Source organism: Petromyzon marinus, chromosome 46 (genome assembly GCF_048934315.1).
Source record: "Petromyzon marinus isolate PM22_M1 ecotype Great Lakes invasive population chromosome 46, UKy_Petmar_22M1.pri1.0, whole genome shotgun sequence".
NCBI classification, from domain to species: domain Eukaryota; kingdom Metazoa; phylum Chordata; class Hyperoartia; order Petromyzontiformes; family Petromyzontidae; genus Petromyzon; species Petromyzon marinus.
Genome location: NC_133712.1, coordinates 8,179,443 through 8,196,824, shown reverse-complemented (window position 1 = coordinate 8,196,824; position 17,382 = coordinate 8,179,443). Strand labels below are relative to the sequence as shown.

The 17,382-nt window shown below is 54.5% G+C and overlaps 1 protein-coding gene across 1 annotated transcript; it reads left to right on the top strand.

Moving 5' to 3' along the window:
- Window positions 1-5,112: 5,112 nt before the first annotated feature.
- LOC116952369 (protein Wnt-5b-like) lies at window positions 5,113-17,181 on the top strand. Its single transcript, XM_076074116.1, has 6 exons — window positions 5,113-5,186; window positions 5,431-5,678; window positions 11,182-11,501; window positions 14,891-15,196; window positions 16,376-16,673; window positions 17,084-17,181. Exons 1-6 carry the CDS (start codon window positions 5,113-5,115, stop codon window positions 17,179-17,181), a joined length of 1,344 nt encoding a protein of 447 aa, XP_075930231.1.
- Window positions 17,182-17,382: the final 201 nt, after the last annotated feature.

Sequence of the window (17,382 nt, the reverse complement as noted above, 5' to 3'; positions counted from 1 at the left end):
TACATAATCCCTCTCGCACACTCTGCCCGCGCGGGTGTCTGCCGAGTGTCCTGGGAGCCGTGAGACTCCAGTGGTAGGCGCGCTGCGCGACGTGGCCACGAACACCATTTCGATTTCCCCGCTGGGTCGACTCGGTCTTGAATGAATAACTGGTGCGGTATTTTAAGCATAGCCATTCGAGAGACAAAGGCGGCCGGGTGCGGTTGTGTGCCCACTCGCTCCCCTCGTGTTATTCCCTGCCGGCTTTAATAGGTGCTCGCTAACAGCGCTTGCCCCAACAGTCTGCTGAAGGCTACACGGGGAGATCCTTGTCTTTGTAACATCTTCCTGTGTATATACTGTACATATATAATATCAATCTGTACGCAGGGGAGCGGTAGCGTTATTCTGCGCATGTGTAATTTCAGAGAGTAATAACTATGTACATGGTACAATAATATAATACTAAAAAATCCCCGTAGAAGTCCACATACATAACTCACCCACTGATGTTAGCCGTGGCCGGAGAATAGAGTTATTTATTTTTGGCTCGCGCACGGCTAACATCAGTGGCGAGCGATATTTGAACGGATCATCGGTACCGGCAACAACAGCAGCACCACATCGCACAACCCACACTGCAGGCTGCTATCGCGATGATGTTTCCGTCAAACAACGTTGGCGTCTTCATCCAGCAGTGGATTAGCGCGGCGCTGTCTGCTCGTTGCGATGGAGAGTCGTAGGCGTGCGCGTTCTCTCCCGTTTTGGGGTTTCTCTCTCCCGCCTTAAATATTCGTTGAACAATTAATCGGTTCAGACGTCCCCCAAAATTGGGGCAGGACCCTCTTGGATACGAACAACTTGAGCCTCGGCGATAACTTGTGCGGGGAAATGGCACGGCTACAATCAATATATGATCATTCACGCGCATGTGATTGTGAATGAGATATTAATTAATCACCCACGAGTATGTGTAACAAAGCATGTACATATATACAGCACCGTATCTACAATAGCCTATTTTATATCTATGTTTTATCCATGCTTAATATTGCCGATACGCGATTGTATATTATAGATGACATACACAATTTATGATACAGAGTATTAAATATGTTATTTGTACGTATGCATTTGTGATAAACAAATAGAATGTTGACTGACACATCAATCAGTAGCAACACTAAGTCTAGCAAGGCTCCACAGTGAACGATCGAGGAGGCCTTCATACAGCAGTGGATTGATCATGGCTGATTACGAGCTGTATTCGTATACTCAATGATCAACACGTGTGGTATTCACATAAAGACAAAGATCCCCCGTATAGACTTAACCGACCGCAGGGGGCAAGTGCTGTGAACGAGCATCTATCAAAGCCGCAACGGCCCACGAGGGGGTGGGTGGCCAACACCACGCCCGGCCGCCTTTGTCTCCCCCGTGATGATATTTACCCACTGAACCAGGTGGGTAAATTTCAAGGCTGGAGGCCCAGTACCGGTTCGAATATTCGCCACGCATGTTGATCGTGAGTGGGAATGGAGCTGGGCGTGACCAGGTTCGGAGCGCAGTGCGATAACCACTGCGTCACCGCTCCCCACGATATTCACACAAACACACGTACATATTACGCATACCAAATGTGGTATACGGCAATACGTGTATACATTTAGTCTTGTGTGTGTAACTATAGAAATATGATAAGCAATATTTTACAGAAAAACCATACAGTTACAATTTTAGTGCATGTGAATTTAAATGGCAGCTGTTTTAACTCAAATATAATCTACAATTAAAGTGGCACTTCAGCCTGGACGTATCTAACGTCGATAGGCAACCGCATCCCAAGGTGCAGCGGGCATTTATTGTGTGGACAGGGAGGCAGTCACAGGCAGAGGGGACTAACCTGGACTTGAACACGCGCAGGGAGTAGAGAGCACGGAGGTCTGGGTGGAGAGAGCTCCAGACCGTGGGGGCAGCAGAGGAGAATAAGCGACCTCCCACTCAGCACAGGTTGAGCGGTTTCGCTTCCACAGCGGTACAGGAGCACATATATAAAACAATCATCAGCAGCAGCCATGATCAATCTGCTGCTGGATAAAGGCCTCCTCCTTATAGGCCGTGTGGGATATATGACCATACTTCACCACGCTGGTCAGTGCGGGTTGGCGAAGGCGGGTGGGATGGCGATCAACAGTGGATGTTTCTGCCCGACTGGATCTGTACGTTACACGCATGGTGATCCCCGTTCCGTCCGAGCGCTTGCCTGGCCCAAAAATCCCTGCTTAGCTTGCCGGGTCTGAAACGCTAGTTGGACGCGTTCCGGATGATTCGATCATAAAACAGAGACGTCTCCGATTCAGGTTAATCGGCGCGGCCAGCAACAAAGAGGTGTCTTTGAAGTTGTAGGGAGATGATGTTTAGTGAGCTTCTGGAATTGAGCGAGGCAATGATGAAGCTGGAAAAGAGATGGAGATGGGAGGAGATAATTCCAAAGTGGAGCGTTGCGAGGGAAGAAGCCGAGAGAGAGAGGTGAGGTTACCTGCAGTGTGGTAATTGAACAGGTGAGTTAGTGGGTGGGTATTGAGCGAGTGCGTGGATGATCCAGCGAGTGGTGGGTAGTGAGTAGTTGAGTCAGTGAGCAGATGATCGAGTGGACGGGTGAGCGAGTGGATGGGTGAGCGAGTGGATGAGTGAGCGAGTGGGTGAGCTGTTGTGGTCTGCAGAATGGTAGTCGAACAGTGTGGACGATGACACATTTATATTGCGCACTTTTCAGGTTTTCTTCCGTGCTCTTTGTATTCATCAGTGCACAAGATGCGCAGAAAAGTGCGCGTTCGAAAATCGCTCAGCCTTGACCAGACCACCAACTCAAAAAAGTTGAATTGTGTGGCGCATTTGATTCGTTTTAAGGCTAAAGAATTAGGAATATGTGGCCAACACCTCCCCCCCCCCCACGGCTACATTTTCTTTGTCAGTGTTCACGTTTCCTATCCATGTCGTAGCCGCGATGAATACTGAGTAGGGGGAATGTATCAGGAAAGTCTGACTAAATTCCCGCGGCGCCGGTAGGCATGCACACACACACACATATAGATTGATACAACTCCGGTCAGACTTTCTCAACGATTATTGCACGAACAGATGCTGTCTCGTTTACACGGCGAAATACACCGGCAACACGCGTCTCGGGAGAACGCGATTGTAGTTTTACATCACGGTATTGTGACGTACGCCCACGTCCGTCTTGATTGTGTTTCACAGCGGCACACGGGAGCGCGTTCGTTTTCAAGCGGCCCGGTGGGTGGAGGGGGGGGGACACATTCGATCTCGGTTTGAGAAATGAGCGTCGTAAAAAATCATCATTTACGGTCCGCTGCTGGATGGCTTTGACCATACTTCACCAGTTTAACATTCTGGCGAATTGCCCGATGATGCTGGATGTATTTACCAGCGAAACGTCGTACTCAAACTGTAAATGTGGATTCACTCTTCAACACACCGGTGGGCCAAAGTAGTGAATTGTCTTTTGTCAACGTGACACCTTTTTTTGTTTGCTGATTGGCCGTGTCGGGTGGTGGAGGGTTACGACACATTTATAAAATAAACGCGATCTAACCCAAAAACCTTTATTATGCATACTTCACCACGCGGGCGGCAGCACCTGACATCGCTCGTTGCAAACGTTAGCCGCGATGGGGAATCGAACGTAGAGCCCCGTCCGTCCGTCCGCTCGTGTTCCCATGGCGCAATGCGCCAACCACTGCGCCACCGCTGCCCGCCAATGGGACTGTAGAAACGTACTGTGTGTGTATAGTGTGTAACATGTGTACAAGTGTGATACGGGGGATTTATCACGAACGCAAAGCCTCATGGGAATTCCCGAGGTCGACACAGTCTTAAATGAGTACTGTATATCTGATGCGGTGTGAACGATCGGCCTTGGGGAGACAAAGGCGGCCGGGCGTGGTGCTGGCCACCCGTCTCCTCGTGTACCGTGCCGCGTCCTTGATAGGTGCTACTCGCTAACAGCACTTGCCCCGACATTCTGTTGAGGCTATACGGGGGACCTTTGCCTTTGTGCCTTTGAATGCGTATCAGGGCTTAATTATGCATGGAATATTATCCGGGGTCCCTCAAGCCCAAACCCCTCGGACTCTCCCCCCCCCAACCCCACCCCTTCCTCAACCCCTTCCAACCTCGGCAGTCGAGGGGGCGTGACGGACGAATACGAAATTTTCCGGAGTTCAGCCCCGGACAGCTCCGGCTGAAATAAAGCCCTTTTGCTATCGACATGCGGGTGTGGATCTATGTGCTGACGATGACAATTTCCGATACTGCTGCTGATCATGATGCCGATGATGGATTAGCTGCTGATGGCAATGATGCATATAAAGCCCTTTGGTATATACTGTATCGACATACGTGTGTGGACCCATGTGCTGATGATGACAATTCCCGATACTGATGCTGATGATGGATCAGCTGCTGCCGCTGCTGTAGTTCATCATGGCAATGATGTTTACTGATGCTGAATGCCTCTTGATACGACTACTATGTCTGCTGCTGATGATGCTGGTGATGATTACGTTCGCTGTAGCAATCAATAGTGCATTCCGACGCACAGCCACGGGCGTTCAGCGCTCTGTAATGTTTGACTGTGCACCCAAGATCCCATTAAGCCCTGTCGTCGACGTCACCCTTCGTCGTGATTAGTAACCCGAGACTCAGATTTAATTGTCAGAACGGGGGCTACAATGCGTGGCCGCTTTTCGCTTGACACCGAACGTAACTTCTGGAGAAAACATTTAGACGCGGGGAGAAACGCAACAAAGAAACACGTGGCAAAAAAAAACCTGTGTCCTTGTTGCAGCCATGTTCACTTCCACTGCTGGACGAAGGCATCCCACCAAAGCCGTCGCCATCGCTTACGCTCGTTATTATTGTTGTTGTTGGTGTTGTTGTGCTTTGTTTAACCCAGATGAGCCTCACCGACTCGTGTGACTCTTTTGCAGGAGGGCCTGTCAGGTGTGTCGCAGCAGGGGGGCGATGATTGCCGCTCCTGCTGCTGATAATTCCAATCGAATAATTTTCGGTTACATTTTGTTTTTCCAACTTTGGCCAATTCGGACGCCGATGCCGGCACGCAGTGGCGTAGCGAACGGCGTCACGGATCCGGAACGTCCAATTGTGAAGCAGACGGAGTTGCAGTATTGTATGCTGCTGATGCTGCTGTTGACGATGATGACGACGGCAATCATGATGATCATTAAGTCAGTTGCTACTGCTGTCGATAATGATGACCACGCTGGTGATGCTGCTGCTGATACTGCCGCTGAAGATGTTGCTGATCACCATCGCAACAACGGCTACACCCGCCCTCAAACTCCCCCTCCCCCCCCCCTTCCTCCACCCTCACCTCGTGAACCTCCTCCCCGTCTCCTCGTGCCGCAGGTCGCTGGCCCTGAGGGCCCCTGACCGCTCCGAGTCTCCGATGATCGGTGCCCAGCCGCTGTGCGCCTCGGCGCCCGGCCTGTCCCCCGGGCAGCGCAAGCTCTGCCACCTGTACCAGGACCACGTGGCGCACATCGGCGAGGGTGCCCGCCTCGCCCTCAGAGAGTGCCAGCACCAGTTCCGATCCCGGCGATGGAACTGCACCGCTCTCGGCTCCGACGCTGTGTTTGGACCCGTGGCTCAGTCAGGTACGCGTCCCAGTCACACGGAGCGTCTCATGCTCATGTACGCAATGAGGCGGAGGGAGGGAGGGAGGGAGGGATGGGGGATCACCTCCTGTTGACCGCTCCCGGGTAGGGCTGTCAGCTGACCCAGGTTTGACCTGGACGCTCCGGGTGTTGGGCGTCGAATGTGTTCGGGTGGCAGGAATTGATGCGTACGGAGATCTGGGCACCGGACAGTATTGTGTGGGACGTTATGTCAGTCTGTGGACTGATAAACGCGTCCTGGTGGGGTCTGGGGGATAAGGTGGCAACCCCAGCCCCTAGCGAGTGGTTGAAATTCCACATTCCTAAGTCAGGGAGTTGTCCATCCACAGGATAACTACTTTTGCCTTCCTTACAAAGGGATTGCTCATTGTATCGACCCACGAAGCATGATTGGCTGAGTCACCTCCACCCTCCAAAACCGGGATTTGAACTCGCAACCCTGCCATTGCGATCCGCCAGCAGCCAGCTGGCCAGGTAGGCCTCAGGGCGGTCAGTCAGGGACGGGGCTGTGGGGAGGTGGGTGGCCAGGTAGGCCCCAGGGCGGTCAGTCAGGGACGGGGCTGTGGGGAGGTGGGTGGCCAGGTGGGCCGTAGTGGCCGTGTCGGAAACACCGACACCAGGCTCTGGGTGTGTGTGTTGTCTCTGAGAGAGAGACACTTTTCTTGACAGTCAAATGCATGTCCTTCACCTGTGTATGCTCTCGAATGCATGTGCTTTGTCTTGCTGTGTCTCAGTATAATCCAAAGTGTCCCTCTCTTTGTGCTTTCTTCTTTGTGCATTTTGTTGTTGTTGTTGTTCAGTTTTTGTTTCATTTTCTTCAAAGCAGTGCAAGCAGTCAAAAAACACCCCGATAACTTTGCAGAATCAGAATATTTATACTGGAGGAATCCGATGGGCTATAAAGCTCCTTTTTTTACAGATGTCCGTTCTCATGCGTTAATGCCCGTGTCTCTGATCCATATGTCGCGGCAGGTAATAACCTGCATTCATTAAAAACTATATAAATAATATATATAGTTCCAAGCATCACGGTATTTTTCAAAGCGTCACAATATTCCATGCATATTCGTGTTTTTTCCACCGTGTTTCAAAAGTCATACCGTGCCCGCCGCCGCTTCTGCTTCTTGGCGAATGCGGCGCACGTGGAAGGCATTACACACGAGCACGTCGTGTGTAATGTACATTTAAAAAAAAAATACCAACCCCCAAAAAATATCAAAACATTTCCGGAAGTTCTCGCAAGTCTGATTGGGATTGACAGAGATAATTGCGTAGTTAATCGCACATGTTGCATTAACTACTACATAACAATTAATGGACTATATTACAAACTCTGTTTTGTACGAACTGTTACAGTTTAATAAAATCCAGATCTTTAAATAGGAGGGGGAACAATGCTGCTGTTAGCGAGCATCTATTAAGGCTGCGGTGGGAGTGGCCAGTGACTGGCACTTTGCACACACACACACGTGTCTGCTCAACCCACTGTTGGTGTTCACGGTCACACTGTGACACAACGCCATTCATTTAAGGCTGAGTTTATCTAGGGGAAGTCCACTCCGAGTTGATGTTATATGCCAGTGAACTTGAGCTTGTATCATGGTCAGGATTCAAACCTAGGTGTGTAGATATGTAAGGACGGTGGGAGAAGTTTTGGGAAGTGACATTGCAATTAGTTCGAGGAGGAACAATTATACCTCCGTGCACTCCCTCGTATTCCCCGATGGATCAGGAAACACGGGCAATGAGGTGGAGCAACAGCTGAAGCGTGGAGAAATGCACACGCGCGGAATTACATTGGGAGGCAGAAAGGGGATAGACGCGGTTTAGAGAACATACGCTCGTTTCAAGACGTCGTTCGGACTGCTTCAAAGGGGAAACAAAAAATGAGTGGCTTGGTGCGGAATGGACGATGGTGAGGAATAGCGATGGAACGGCAGCCCAAGGACGGAACGTGACGGAGGGGATGGCTGCCCGGGGGGAGATGGAGCCGACGATGGAATCGGTCCGAGTCCAGGCAGTGGATTGATCGCGGCTGATGGTGACGATGATGCAAATGTATTTTAAAGTCCCCTTTTGAAGAGAGACCGGGACCACAAGGACGATACAAGAAGTCGATGTGAAAAAGTAAACATCACGCACGGTCAGAATATTAAAACTTGATTTGAAGCTTTCGTGACTGCAGGAATCCATACTCCCTGGTTCTTTCGGTAAAGTCACGTAGGTAGAAAAAATAATAAAACTAAAAACAATTGTGATCTATTATTTTTGGTTTTATTTTATTTTTCTACTTGCGTGACTTTACCGAAAGAACCAAAGAGTATAGAATATGAAACGTTGCGGCTAAACGATTACATGACTATTATACGTCACAGCACCTTGCCGCAACAGAAGTTACGTATGACCATACCACGTTAAAGATACACGGTGATAAAAAAAACATTAATTGGCAGCTTTATCAATTCGCTGCTGGATGATTTCTCCCTCCCCCACGCCGTATCGGTTGTGGGGGTTGTTTGATTGTATGACCGTACTTCACCATACCGGTCAGCGTAGGGTTGGCGAAAGTCGGGTGGCGGTGGGGTGGGTGCTCAGGATGAGCTCGGATATCGCTCACCACTCACGTTAGACCATGGCCACGAATTGCACCTCGGTGTGTAGGGCCCATGGCTTAGTGCCCTGTCTACCGCGCCACCACCCTGTTGCGATCGATACTAAAGGTGCGGCCCTGCAATGGCGTTTTCACGCCACTGCTGGCGGAACGGCCTCCGCTAGAGGCAGCTGTGGAGAGACCCCATCAAGGGTGTTTTGGTCTACTCTTCCACATCCTAGAAGTGGTGGCAGTACCAATCTCTGAGCCATATTGTACAACACACACACCTATATACATATCCATACATACATGTATACACCCAGAGGTCAAAATGGAAACATGGAAGTCCTCAACTCACTCCATCTATTGAAAATACAGAACAGTAGTGCTGTATTGTAACATGTTTTTGTTATTATGCGTACAACTCAAGAACCCCAAAGTGGTCGGTATAATCATGAGCAATATACCCTCAACCTCTTATAAACAAACACAAATGTCCACACTTTCTGAGAGTGCGTGACCTGACCTGGAGGGCAGAGAAAAACGAAACGTGTCACGGAGAGAGCTGACGGCTTGGCTACCACCACTAAAGACAAAGATCCTCCGTATAGCCTTAGCCGACTGTTGGGGCAAGTGCTGTTAGCGAGCAACCAATGAAGCCTGGCACGGCACACGAGGTGGTGGCCGGCCGGCACTACGCCCGTCCGCCTTTGTCTCCCCAGTGGCGATGTTTACTAAATACCGCACCAGCTACTGATTTCAGACCAAATCGACCTCGGGGAGGCTCAGGACCGTTTCAAATATTCGCTCCCCGCTCATTATTGGCCATGAGCGAGAACCAAACTGGGGTCGCTGGATTCGTAGCGCAGCGCGCTGACCGTTGCGCCACCGCTCCCCACACCACCACCTCACTGCCATCTGCGAATCCGCAGAGCATTCGACATTGAGCGAATACCAGAGAGAGTGCGTAACATTTGCGCATTCGGACAAGGTCAAGGGAAAAAGCCGGGGATTGCAGCCCATTCATCATCCATCCAACCCTTTACAGCAAACAGATGACAGCCACTGCCAGGGCTGCCATCGTCAGAGAGACGCCGTCAAAGGTGCCGACGTAGCAAGTACATTGCGTGCCGCGGAGAGAGTGTTTAGCCATATGGGATATTGGATATATAGAATACACAAAGACAAAGATCCCCCTTATAGCCTGTACAGACTGTCGGGGCAAGTGCTGTTAGCGAGTACCTATGAAGGCCGGCACGGCACACGAGGGTTGGGTGGCCAGCACCACGCCCGGCCGCCTTTGTCTCCCCCAGTAGTGATGTCTACAGTCGCACCAGGTACCCATTGGAGGTTGGGTCGACCTAGGGGAGGCCCAGGACCAGTTCAGATAATCTTCACCGGTGTTGGCCGCGAGCGGGAATTAGAACTCAGGTCTCCGGGTTCGTAGCGCAGCGCGCTAAGTGCTACAGAACACACACACATGCATATACCCAATGGGCACAATGACAATGTGGTCGTCCTGCGTCCCATCCTCACCGCCGTTTCTCCCTCTGCGGGAAAATTTCGCAGCGGAGGTCTAAGTAACCGTAATAGAGGGGGTCTTTTTTCGTGGGGGAGGGGGGGGGGTTAGATCGCGTAAATATAAATGTGTCGTTAAACCTGCCACCACCCGAAAACGGGCAATGAGTAAGGCCTGTCACGTGGTGCGTGTGTGGGGGGGGGGGAGTGGGGGAAGCTCCATCCCAGTGCCGGAGTAAGCTCGTGCGGGGCCTGTAGCATGTTACTAAGGGGCCCTAAATATATTTTTTTATTAAAACACGTACATTTTTAACTTGCATAGTAAAGTAATTGTGTTTTTTTTCATTTGCTATACAGCCAGATAATAATAATACAAAACGCTAACCTTAAACACCCAGTCGTTCATGAAAGTAGAAGGCAGTATAGTACTGTAGTAATAGAGCAAGTGCAGAATCACTGAACCGGAATTGATAGCTTAAAAGCGTTTAGCGCGGGGCCCTTGAAAGTGCGGGGCCCGTAGCTACTACATGTGTAGCTGCTTTTGCTACTACGATAATCCGGCACTGGCTGGGGTCATGCAGGACCTCTCCGGAGCCAGCGCTCACCCCCTCCCTGTCCGCCCTCGCCAAACCATTCCCACGTGCATTCCCACGTGCTGTGCGACATGGTAACAATTTCCAAGGCACGCCGTTTGGGAGGGCATGTATCGGATAATCTGCATTTGTGTTAACCTCTTGGGTTACCTGACTTCGATAAACAATTACAACTCTTTCTTTTTGTAAGAGGCTCGCTTTGCGATGCGTGCTTGGCACGTGAGTGCGTGCGTAGAGCGGTAGTTAGTGGTAGTTAGCGGTAGTGTAGCGGTAGTTAGCGGTAGTTGGCGGTAGTGTAGCGGCAGTTAGCGGTAGTGTAGCGGTAGTTAGCGCGCTGCGCTACGAACCCAGCGGCACGAGTTCGATTTTCGCTCACAGCCAACACCGGTGACGATAATCTGAACCGGTTCCGGACCTCCCCCAGGTCGACTCAGCCTCAAAATGAGTACCTGGTGTGTAACACATCAGCTGTGGAGACAAAGGCTGCCAGGCGTGGTGCTGATCACCCACCATGCCCACTTGGGCCCCCGCCGGTCTGTTAACGTCTGTAGGGGTGTTCTCTGTCTTTGGTGGTGGTATTGGACGCAGCAAGTTGACACAGGTGGTCCATCTGCCAGCCATCTCAGTCAACCCATGGCACCTGCTGGGTCTGTCCTGTGACCTGCCAGCAGCGAGAGCCTTCCGCACTTCCACGCTGACAGCCTCAAAGTGCACCTAGCCTGGCACAGGCGCCTTGGCGACGTCACCGGCCGTTGTTGTTGATGTTGTGGCGGTGCAGGTTCGCGCGAGGCCGCCTTCGCGTTCGCGGTGTCGTCGGCGGGCGTTGCGCACGCGGTGTCGCGCGCGTGCCGCGAGGGGGACCTGGCCACGTGCGGCTGCAGCCGCGCGGCGCGACCCGCGGCGCTGCCCCGCGACTGGCTGTGGGGCGGCTGCGGCGACAACGCCGAGTACGGATACCGCTTCGCGCGAGAGTTCGTGGACGCGCGCGAACGCGAGCGGGGAGGAGGAGGAGGCGCCGGTGGCGGTGGTGGCGGTCGATCGTCTCCAGAGTACGCGCGCGCCGTCATGAATCTGCACAACAACGAAGCCGGCCGTCGGGTGAGTGGGTGGGTGAGTGTGTGGGTGGGTTAGTGGGTGAGTGTGTGGGTGGGTGAGTGGGTGGGTGAGTGGGTGGGTGAGTGGGTGGGTGAGTGTGTGGGTTAGTGGGTGAGTGTGTGAGTGTGTGGGTGAGTAGGTGGGTGAGTGGGTGGGTGAGTGTGTGGGTGGGTGGGTGGGTGAGTGAGTGGGTGGGTGAGTAGGTGGGTGAGTGTGTGGGTGTGTGGGTGGGTGTGTGGGTGGGTGAGTGGGTGGGTGTGTGGGTGGGTGAGTGGGTGAGTGAGTGGGTGGGTGAGTGTGTAGGTGAGTGGGTGGGTGAGTGGGTGGGTGTGTGGGTGGGTGAGTGGGTGGGTGTGTGGGTGGGTGAGTGGGTGGGTGTGTGGGTGGGTGAGTGGGTGAGTGGGTGTGTGAGTGTGTGGGTGAGTGTGTGTGTGTGTGGGTGAGTGGGTGGGTGTGTGGGTGGGTGAGTGGGTGTGTGTGTGGGTGGGTGAGTGGGTGGATGTGTGGGTGGGTGAGTGGGTGGGTGTGTGGGTGGGTGAGTGGGTGAGTGGGTGTGTGAGTGTGTGGGTGGGTGAGTGGGTGTGTGTGTGGGTGGGTGAGTGGGTGTGTGTGTGGGTGGGTGAGTGGGTGGATGTGTGGGTGGGTGAGTGTGTGGGTGGATGATTGTGTGGGTGGGTGAGTGGGTGGGTGAGTGGGTGGGTGTGTGGGTGAGTGTGTGAGTGTGTGGGTGGGTGAGTGTGTGAGTGTGTGGGTGGGTGATTGTGTGGGTGGGTGAGTGGGTGGGTGAGTGGGTGGGTGTGTGGGTGGATGAGTGGGTGAGTGAATGGGTGGGTGAGTGGGTGTGTGTGTGGGTGGGTGAGTGGGTGGGTGAGTGAGTGTGTGGGTGGGTGAGTAGGTGGGTGAGTGGGTGGGTGAGTGTGTGGGTGGGTGGGTGGGTGAGTGAGTGAGTGGGTGGGTGAGTAGGTGGGTGAGTGTGTGGGTGGGTGTGTGGGTGGGTGAGTGGGTGGGTGCGTGGGTGGGTGAGTGGGTGAGTGAGTGGGTGGGTGAGTGTGTAGGTGAGTGGGTGGGTGAGTGGGTGGGTGTGTGGGTGGGTGAGTGGGTGGGTGTGTGGGTGGGTGAGTGGGTGGGTGTGTGGGTGGGTGAGTGGGTGAGTGGGTGTGTGAGTGTGTGGGTGAGTGGGTGTGTGTGTGGGTGGGTGAGTGGGTGGGTGTGTGGGTGGGTGAGTGGGTGTGTGTGTGGGTGGGTGAGTGGGTGGATGTGTGGGTGGGTGAGTGGGTGGGTGTGTGGGTGGGTGAGTGGGTGAGTGGGTGTGTGAGTGTGTGGGTGGGTGAGTGGGTGTGTGTGTGGGTGGGTGTGTGGGTGGGTGAGTGGGTGGGTGTGTGGGTGGGTGAGTGGGTGTGTGTGTGGGTGGGTGAGTGGGTGGATGTGTGGGTGGGTGAGTGTGTGGGTGGATGATTGTGTGGGTGGGTGAGTGGGTGGGTGAGTGGGTGGGTGTGTGGGTGAGTGTGTGAGTGTGTGGGTGGGTGAGTGTGTGAGTGTGTGGGTGGGTGATTGTGTGGGTGGGTGAGTGGGTGGGTGTGTGGGTGGATGAGTGGGTGAGTGAATGGGTGGGTGAGTGGGTGTGTGTGTGGGTGGGTGAGTGGGTGGGTGAGTGGGTGGGTGAGTGGGTGGGTTGGTGGGTGAGTGGGTGAGTGGGTGGGTGAGTGGGTGGGTGAGTGGGTGGGTGTGTGGGTGAGTGTGTGAGTGTGTGGGTGGGTGAGTGTGTGAGTGTGTGGGTGGGTGATTGTGTGGGTGGGTGAGTGGGTGGGTGAGTGGGTGGGTGTGTGGGTGGATGAGTGGGTGAGTGAATGGGTGGGTGAGTGGGTGTGTGTGTGGGTGAGTGGGTGGGTGAGTGGGTGAGTGGGTGGGTTGGTGGGTGAGTGGGTGAGTGAGTGGGTGAGTGTGTGAGTGTGTGGGTGGGTGAGTGTGTGAGTGTGTGGGTGGGTGATTGTGTGGGTGGGTGAGTGGGTGGGTGAGTGGGTGGGTGTGTGGGTGGGTGAGTGGGTGTGTGTGTGGGTGAGTGGGTGAGTGGGTGGGTGAGTGGGTGAGTGTGTGGGTGAGTGGGTGAGTGTGTGGGTGGGTGAGTGGGTGGGTGAGTGGGTGAGTGAATGGGTGGGTGGGTGAGTGTGTGGGTGGGTGAGTGTGAGTGTGTGGCTGGGTGGGTGGGCGAGTGGGTGGGTGTGTGGGTGAGTGGGTGAGTGGGTGGGTGAGTGGGTGGGTGAGTGGGTGGGTGAGTGGGTGGGTGAGTGAGTGAGTGAGTGGGTGGGTGGGTGGGTGAGTGGGTGGGTGGGTGGGTGGGTGAGTGAGTGGGTGGGTGGGTGAGTGAGAGGGTGGGTGGGTGAGTGAGAGGGTGAGTGGGTAGGTGAGTGAGTGGGTGGGTGGGTGAGTGAGTGAATGGGTGGGTGAGTAGGTGAGTCAGGGGGTGGAAGGGTGGGTGGCAGGATTATGAGTGACGTGGCTGTTGAGGTGCGCAGGCGGTGCAACTGCTCCGCAGCTCACAAACCCCAGTAAACTTGCAAACGCTGGGCCAACGCTGGCACGTGGTTAGAAACGTCGGCCCAACGCCGTTAGCCCAGCGTTAGCCCAAAGTTCCACGTTGACTGGGGGGTCGCGAGGGCGGTGACGAGTTGTGGGGTTGGGGAAGTGCAATGGGACAATGCCCCCCCCCCGCCCTGCCACGCAAACCGCGGCATGGATCGCTGCCGACACGAAAGTCCATCTCAGACCGCCGGCTTTTTCTGGTGGGGGTTTAACGATGCATCGAAGGTATCGACTCATATGCACACATTGGTTTAGCCCGTGTTGCATGTCAACGAGCTCACATTTGCTGCCAGTAGAGGCGACAATTCCTAACATCTCAACGGGGAATGCGGAATTCCAACCACTGGGTCAGGACTATGAAAAACGGGGGTGGCGGTGGTTTTGGTAGTGATGATGATGGTGTTGTTGGTAATTATGGTGGTGAAGATGGTGGTGGTAATTATGGTGGTGATGGTGATGATGATGGCGGTCGTGATGATGATGGTGGTGGTGATGGTGGTGGTGGTGGTAATTAAGGTGGTGATGATGGTGGTAGTGATGATGGTGGTGGTACTGGTAATGATGATGGTGGTGATGTTGGTGGTAGTGATAATGGTGTTGGGGATAGCAATGGTGGTGGTGATACTGTTGGTGATGGTGGTGTTAGTGGTGTTCGTGGTAATGATGGTGATGTTGGTGCTGATAGTGGTGATGATGGTTGTGGTGATGATGGCGGTGGTGATAATGATGTTGGTGGTGATGATGGTAATGATGTTGGTGGTGGTGGTGATGACGATGATGGTGTTGGTGGTGATCACGGCGTGGCTCTGCAGGCGGTGTACAGCCTAGCGGACGTCGCGTGCAAGTGCCACGGCGTGTCGGGCTCCTGCTCGCTCAAGACCTGCTGGCTGCAGCTCGCCGACTTCCGTCGAGTCGGGGACCGCCTCAAGGTGAGCTCAGCCGCCCCGAGGGGGTGGGGGGGGGGGCGTGCAGGCGGTGACACTGCACCGGGGCCCAGCGCCCCGAGAGGGTGCTCAAGAGAGCGAGAGGCAAAGCGAGGCCACGTGGCCTCGCTTCAGTCCATGCGCCAGGGTATCCGTCGCGCCAACCTCGTCACTCCGCGCGATTTTATGCGGACCGTGTGGACGTGTTGATAATAATATAATCAAAGCCGGGCTGACTGAGACCCATCCTCTCTGGGTTTAGGACTACAGTTGGACCAGTGGCCACACTGCCGGGTGCACGATGGGCGATTGGTTGTGGGTAGTGTCAACGATTCAGAGACAGAGTTTCTCGGAGGCACTTTCTTTATTAACAACTTCAGGGTCTCGTCCGCACACTCTCCACTGTAGCTCAGCCTCGCCTGTACACAACCCTAGCCGTCAAACACTGACGGCGCTGACTGAGATAGCCAACTACTATCCCTCGTAGCGCAACATCTAGCGAGGACGGCAGCGACGACGAGACGAGTCCACTTCTAGAACCGGCAGCCTCGAGCCCCCCGCTCTCGGCTCCTTTTATGCTCCCCAGCGCGGCCTGGCTCCGCCCCGACCGTGCCTCCCTTCTCGAACCCGCTAGCAGGTTCCAGGGGCCTCCAGACGGGGTCCTCCGTGACCCTTGCCCCAGTTCCTCGCTCTGCCTACACCACGTGCACGCCCTCACCGGCGTGTGTGATGTCTGTCCACCGCAGTTGCCGCTGCTGTCCACTAGCCGGCGCTATTACACTACACTTGGATAATTATCGATAGGACAGATACAATTCTATAGAGATGCCGTGCTCCTCATTACCCGGATGAAAGTTGTTAATGCCCCTTGTGAATTGCACTTTTATTCTTTAATGAATGCATTTTGAATGCAGCTAACTAACGAGACATCATGAGCAATGATGAGACATCAGCCGCACGTGACACTTACCACCAGGATTCTACGAGGCATCTTGTCTTGGTTGTGAGAAATTGCCATTCGGAACGCTGCCGCAAGCACTGCATCAACCTGTGTCAAAGGAATAACCACAGGGAGACGACGTCGCTGAACACCGCTGGTGCACAGCCTGCAGTAGGCCTCGCTCTACACACTGGGCGCGCACCTTCCAATAGAAAACAATGGGCCACTGCCACGTCTGCGATGGAGCCGATCGCCACCGGGACGCATCCGCCGGGAGGGCCCCTGCAACCATAGCCTAGTGGTGGCGCTAGGCCCAAGCAAACCGAGCAAACTCAATAACCACGCGGCTCCTCCTCCTCCTCCCCTGTCACGAGCTATGACGACGACGATGACGACGACGACGACGATAACGACGACCGCGGTGGCGCCTGCAGGAAAAGTACGACGGAGGTGCTGCCATGAGGCTGGTGAGCCGCAAGGGGAGCGGTGCCGCCGGTGGCGCTGGTGGCGGCAGCGGCGGGCGGTCGTCTCCGCAGCTGGAGCCCGTGAACGGGCGCTTCACGCCGCCCACGCAGGACGACCTCGTCTACCTGGACGCGAGCCCCGACTACTGCACGTACGATGAGACGCGCGGCATCGCCGGCACGGTGGCGCGCCAGTGCAACCGCACGTCCGAGGGCACCGACGGCTGCGAGCTCATGTGCTGCGGCAGAGGATACGACCACTACAAAGGTGCCAAAATCCTTGCAGCTTCCCTTCGCTATCTCTGTCGCATTTGAGTGTAAGCAGATTTCTGGAATAAGGGAAAGTTAATTTTTTTGTTTAAACATGGTGCGGCTGAAACTCGACTTTGAGCCAACGATCCAAAAGGTGCCGGCTCATTGACCCTGACACGGCCACTACGATTCAGCCAAGCCACGCGGCTAGCTGCAGAAGCTTAAACTTTCCTCGCTCCCATACGGATTCTTCATCTGATGACGTAACGGAAATTGCATGAATTGGGATAAAAATTGGGGACAAATGACGACAACAGCAACAACAAATGATCTCTCCGGCGTGCGTTCGGGGGTCGGTACCGCACGTTCGCCAGGCACGATGTCTGACGTTTCGCCCCACGCCCGCTGCATTCCCCTCCTCCCCAGCCACGGTGGTGGAGCGATGCCACTGCAAGTTCCACTGGTGCTGCTACGTCAAGTGCAGGATGTGCACGGAGATCGTCGACCGATTCGTCTGCAAGTAGCCAGCACGGCCCCCATGGCCCCCACGGCCGCCCCGGTTTGGCCGAGCGATACCGTGGCCCCAGCGCCCTCCCGCCCCGGCGTCTCCACGTTGCCAGAACCCCAAACGCCTTCTCTCTCGACGGGCCGGACGCCAACAACGCCGCCGGCCCGCACGCAAATCCCCACTCGGCGTCAGCCACGAGCCTGGCGCGTGGCTTCAG

What these genes read in the sequence shown, in the direction of transcription:
- LOC116952369 (XM_076074116.1), top strand. Translation starts at nt 5,113, where the DNA reads ATGCCGGCACGCAGTGGCGTAGCGAACGGCGTCACGGATCCGGAACGT. An exon ending in ACAACGAAGCCGGCCGTCGG is followed by an intron (nt 11,502 to 14,890) that starts GTGAGTGGGTGG and finishes GTGGCTCTGCAG; the next exon opens with GCGGTGTACAGCCTAGCGGA. An exon ending in CGCGCGATTTTATGCGGACC is followed by an intron (nt 15,197 to 16,375) that starts GTGTGGACGTGT and finishes TGGCGCCTGCAG; the next exon opens with GAAAAGTACGACGGAGGTGC.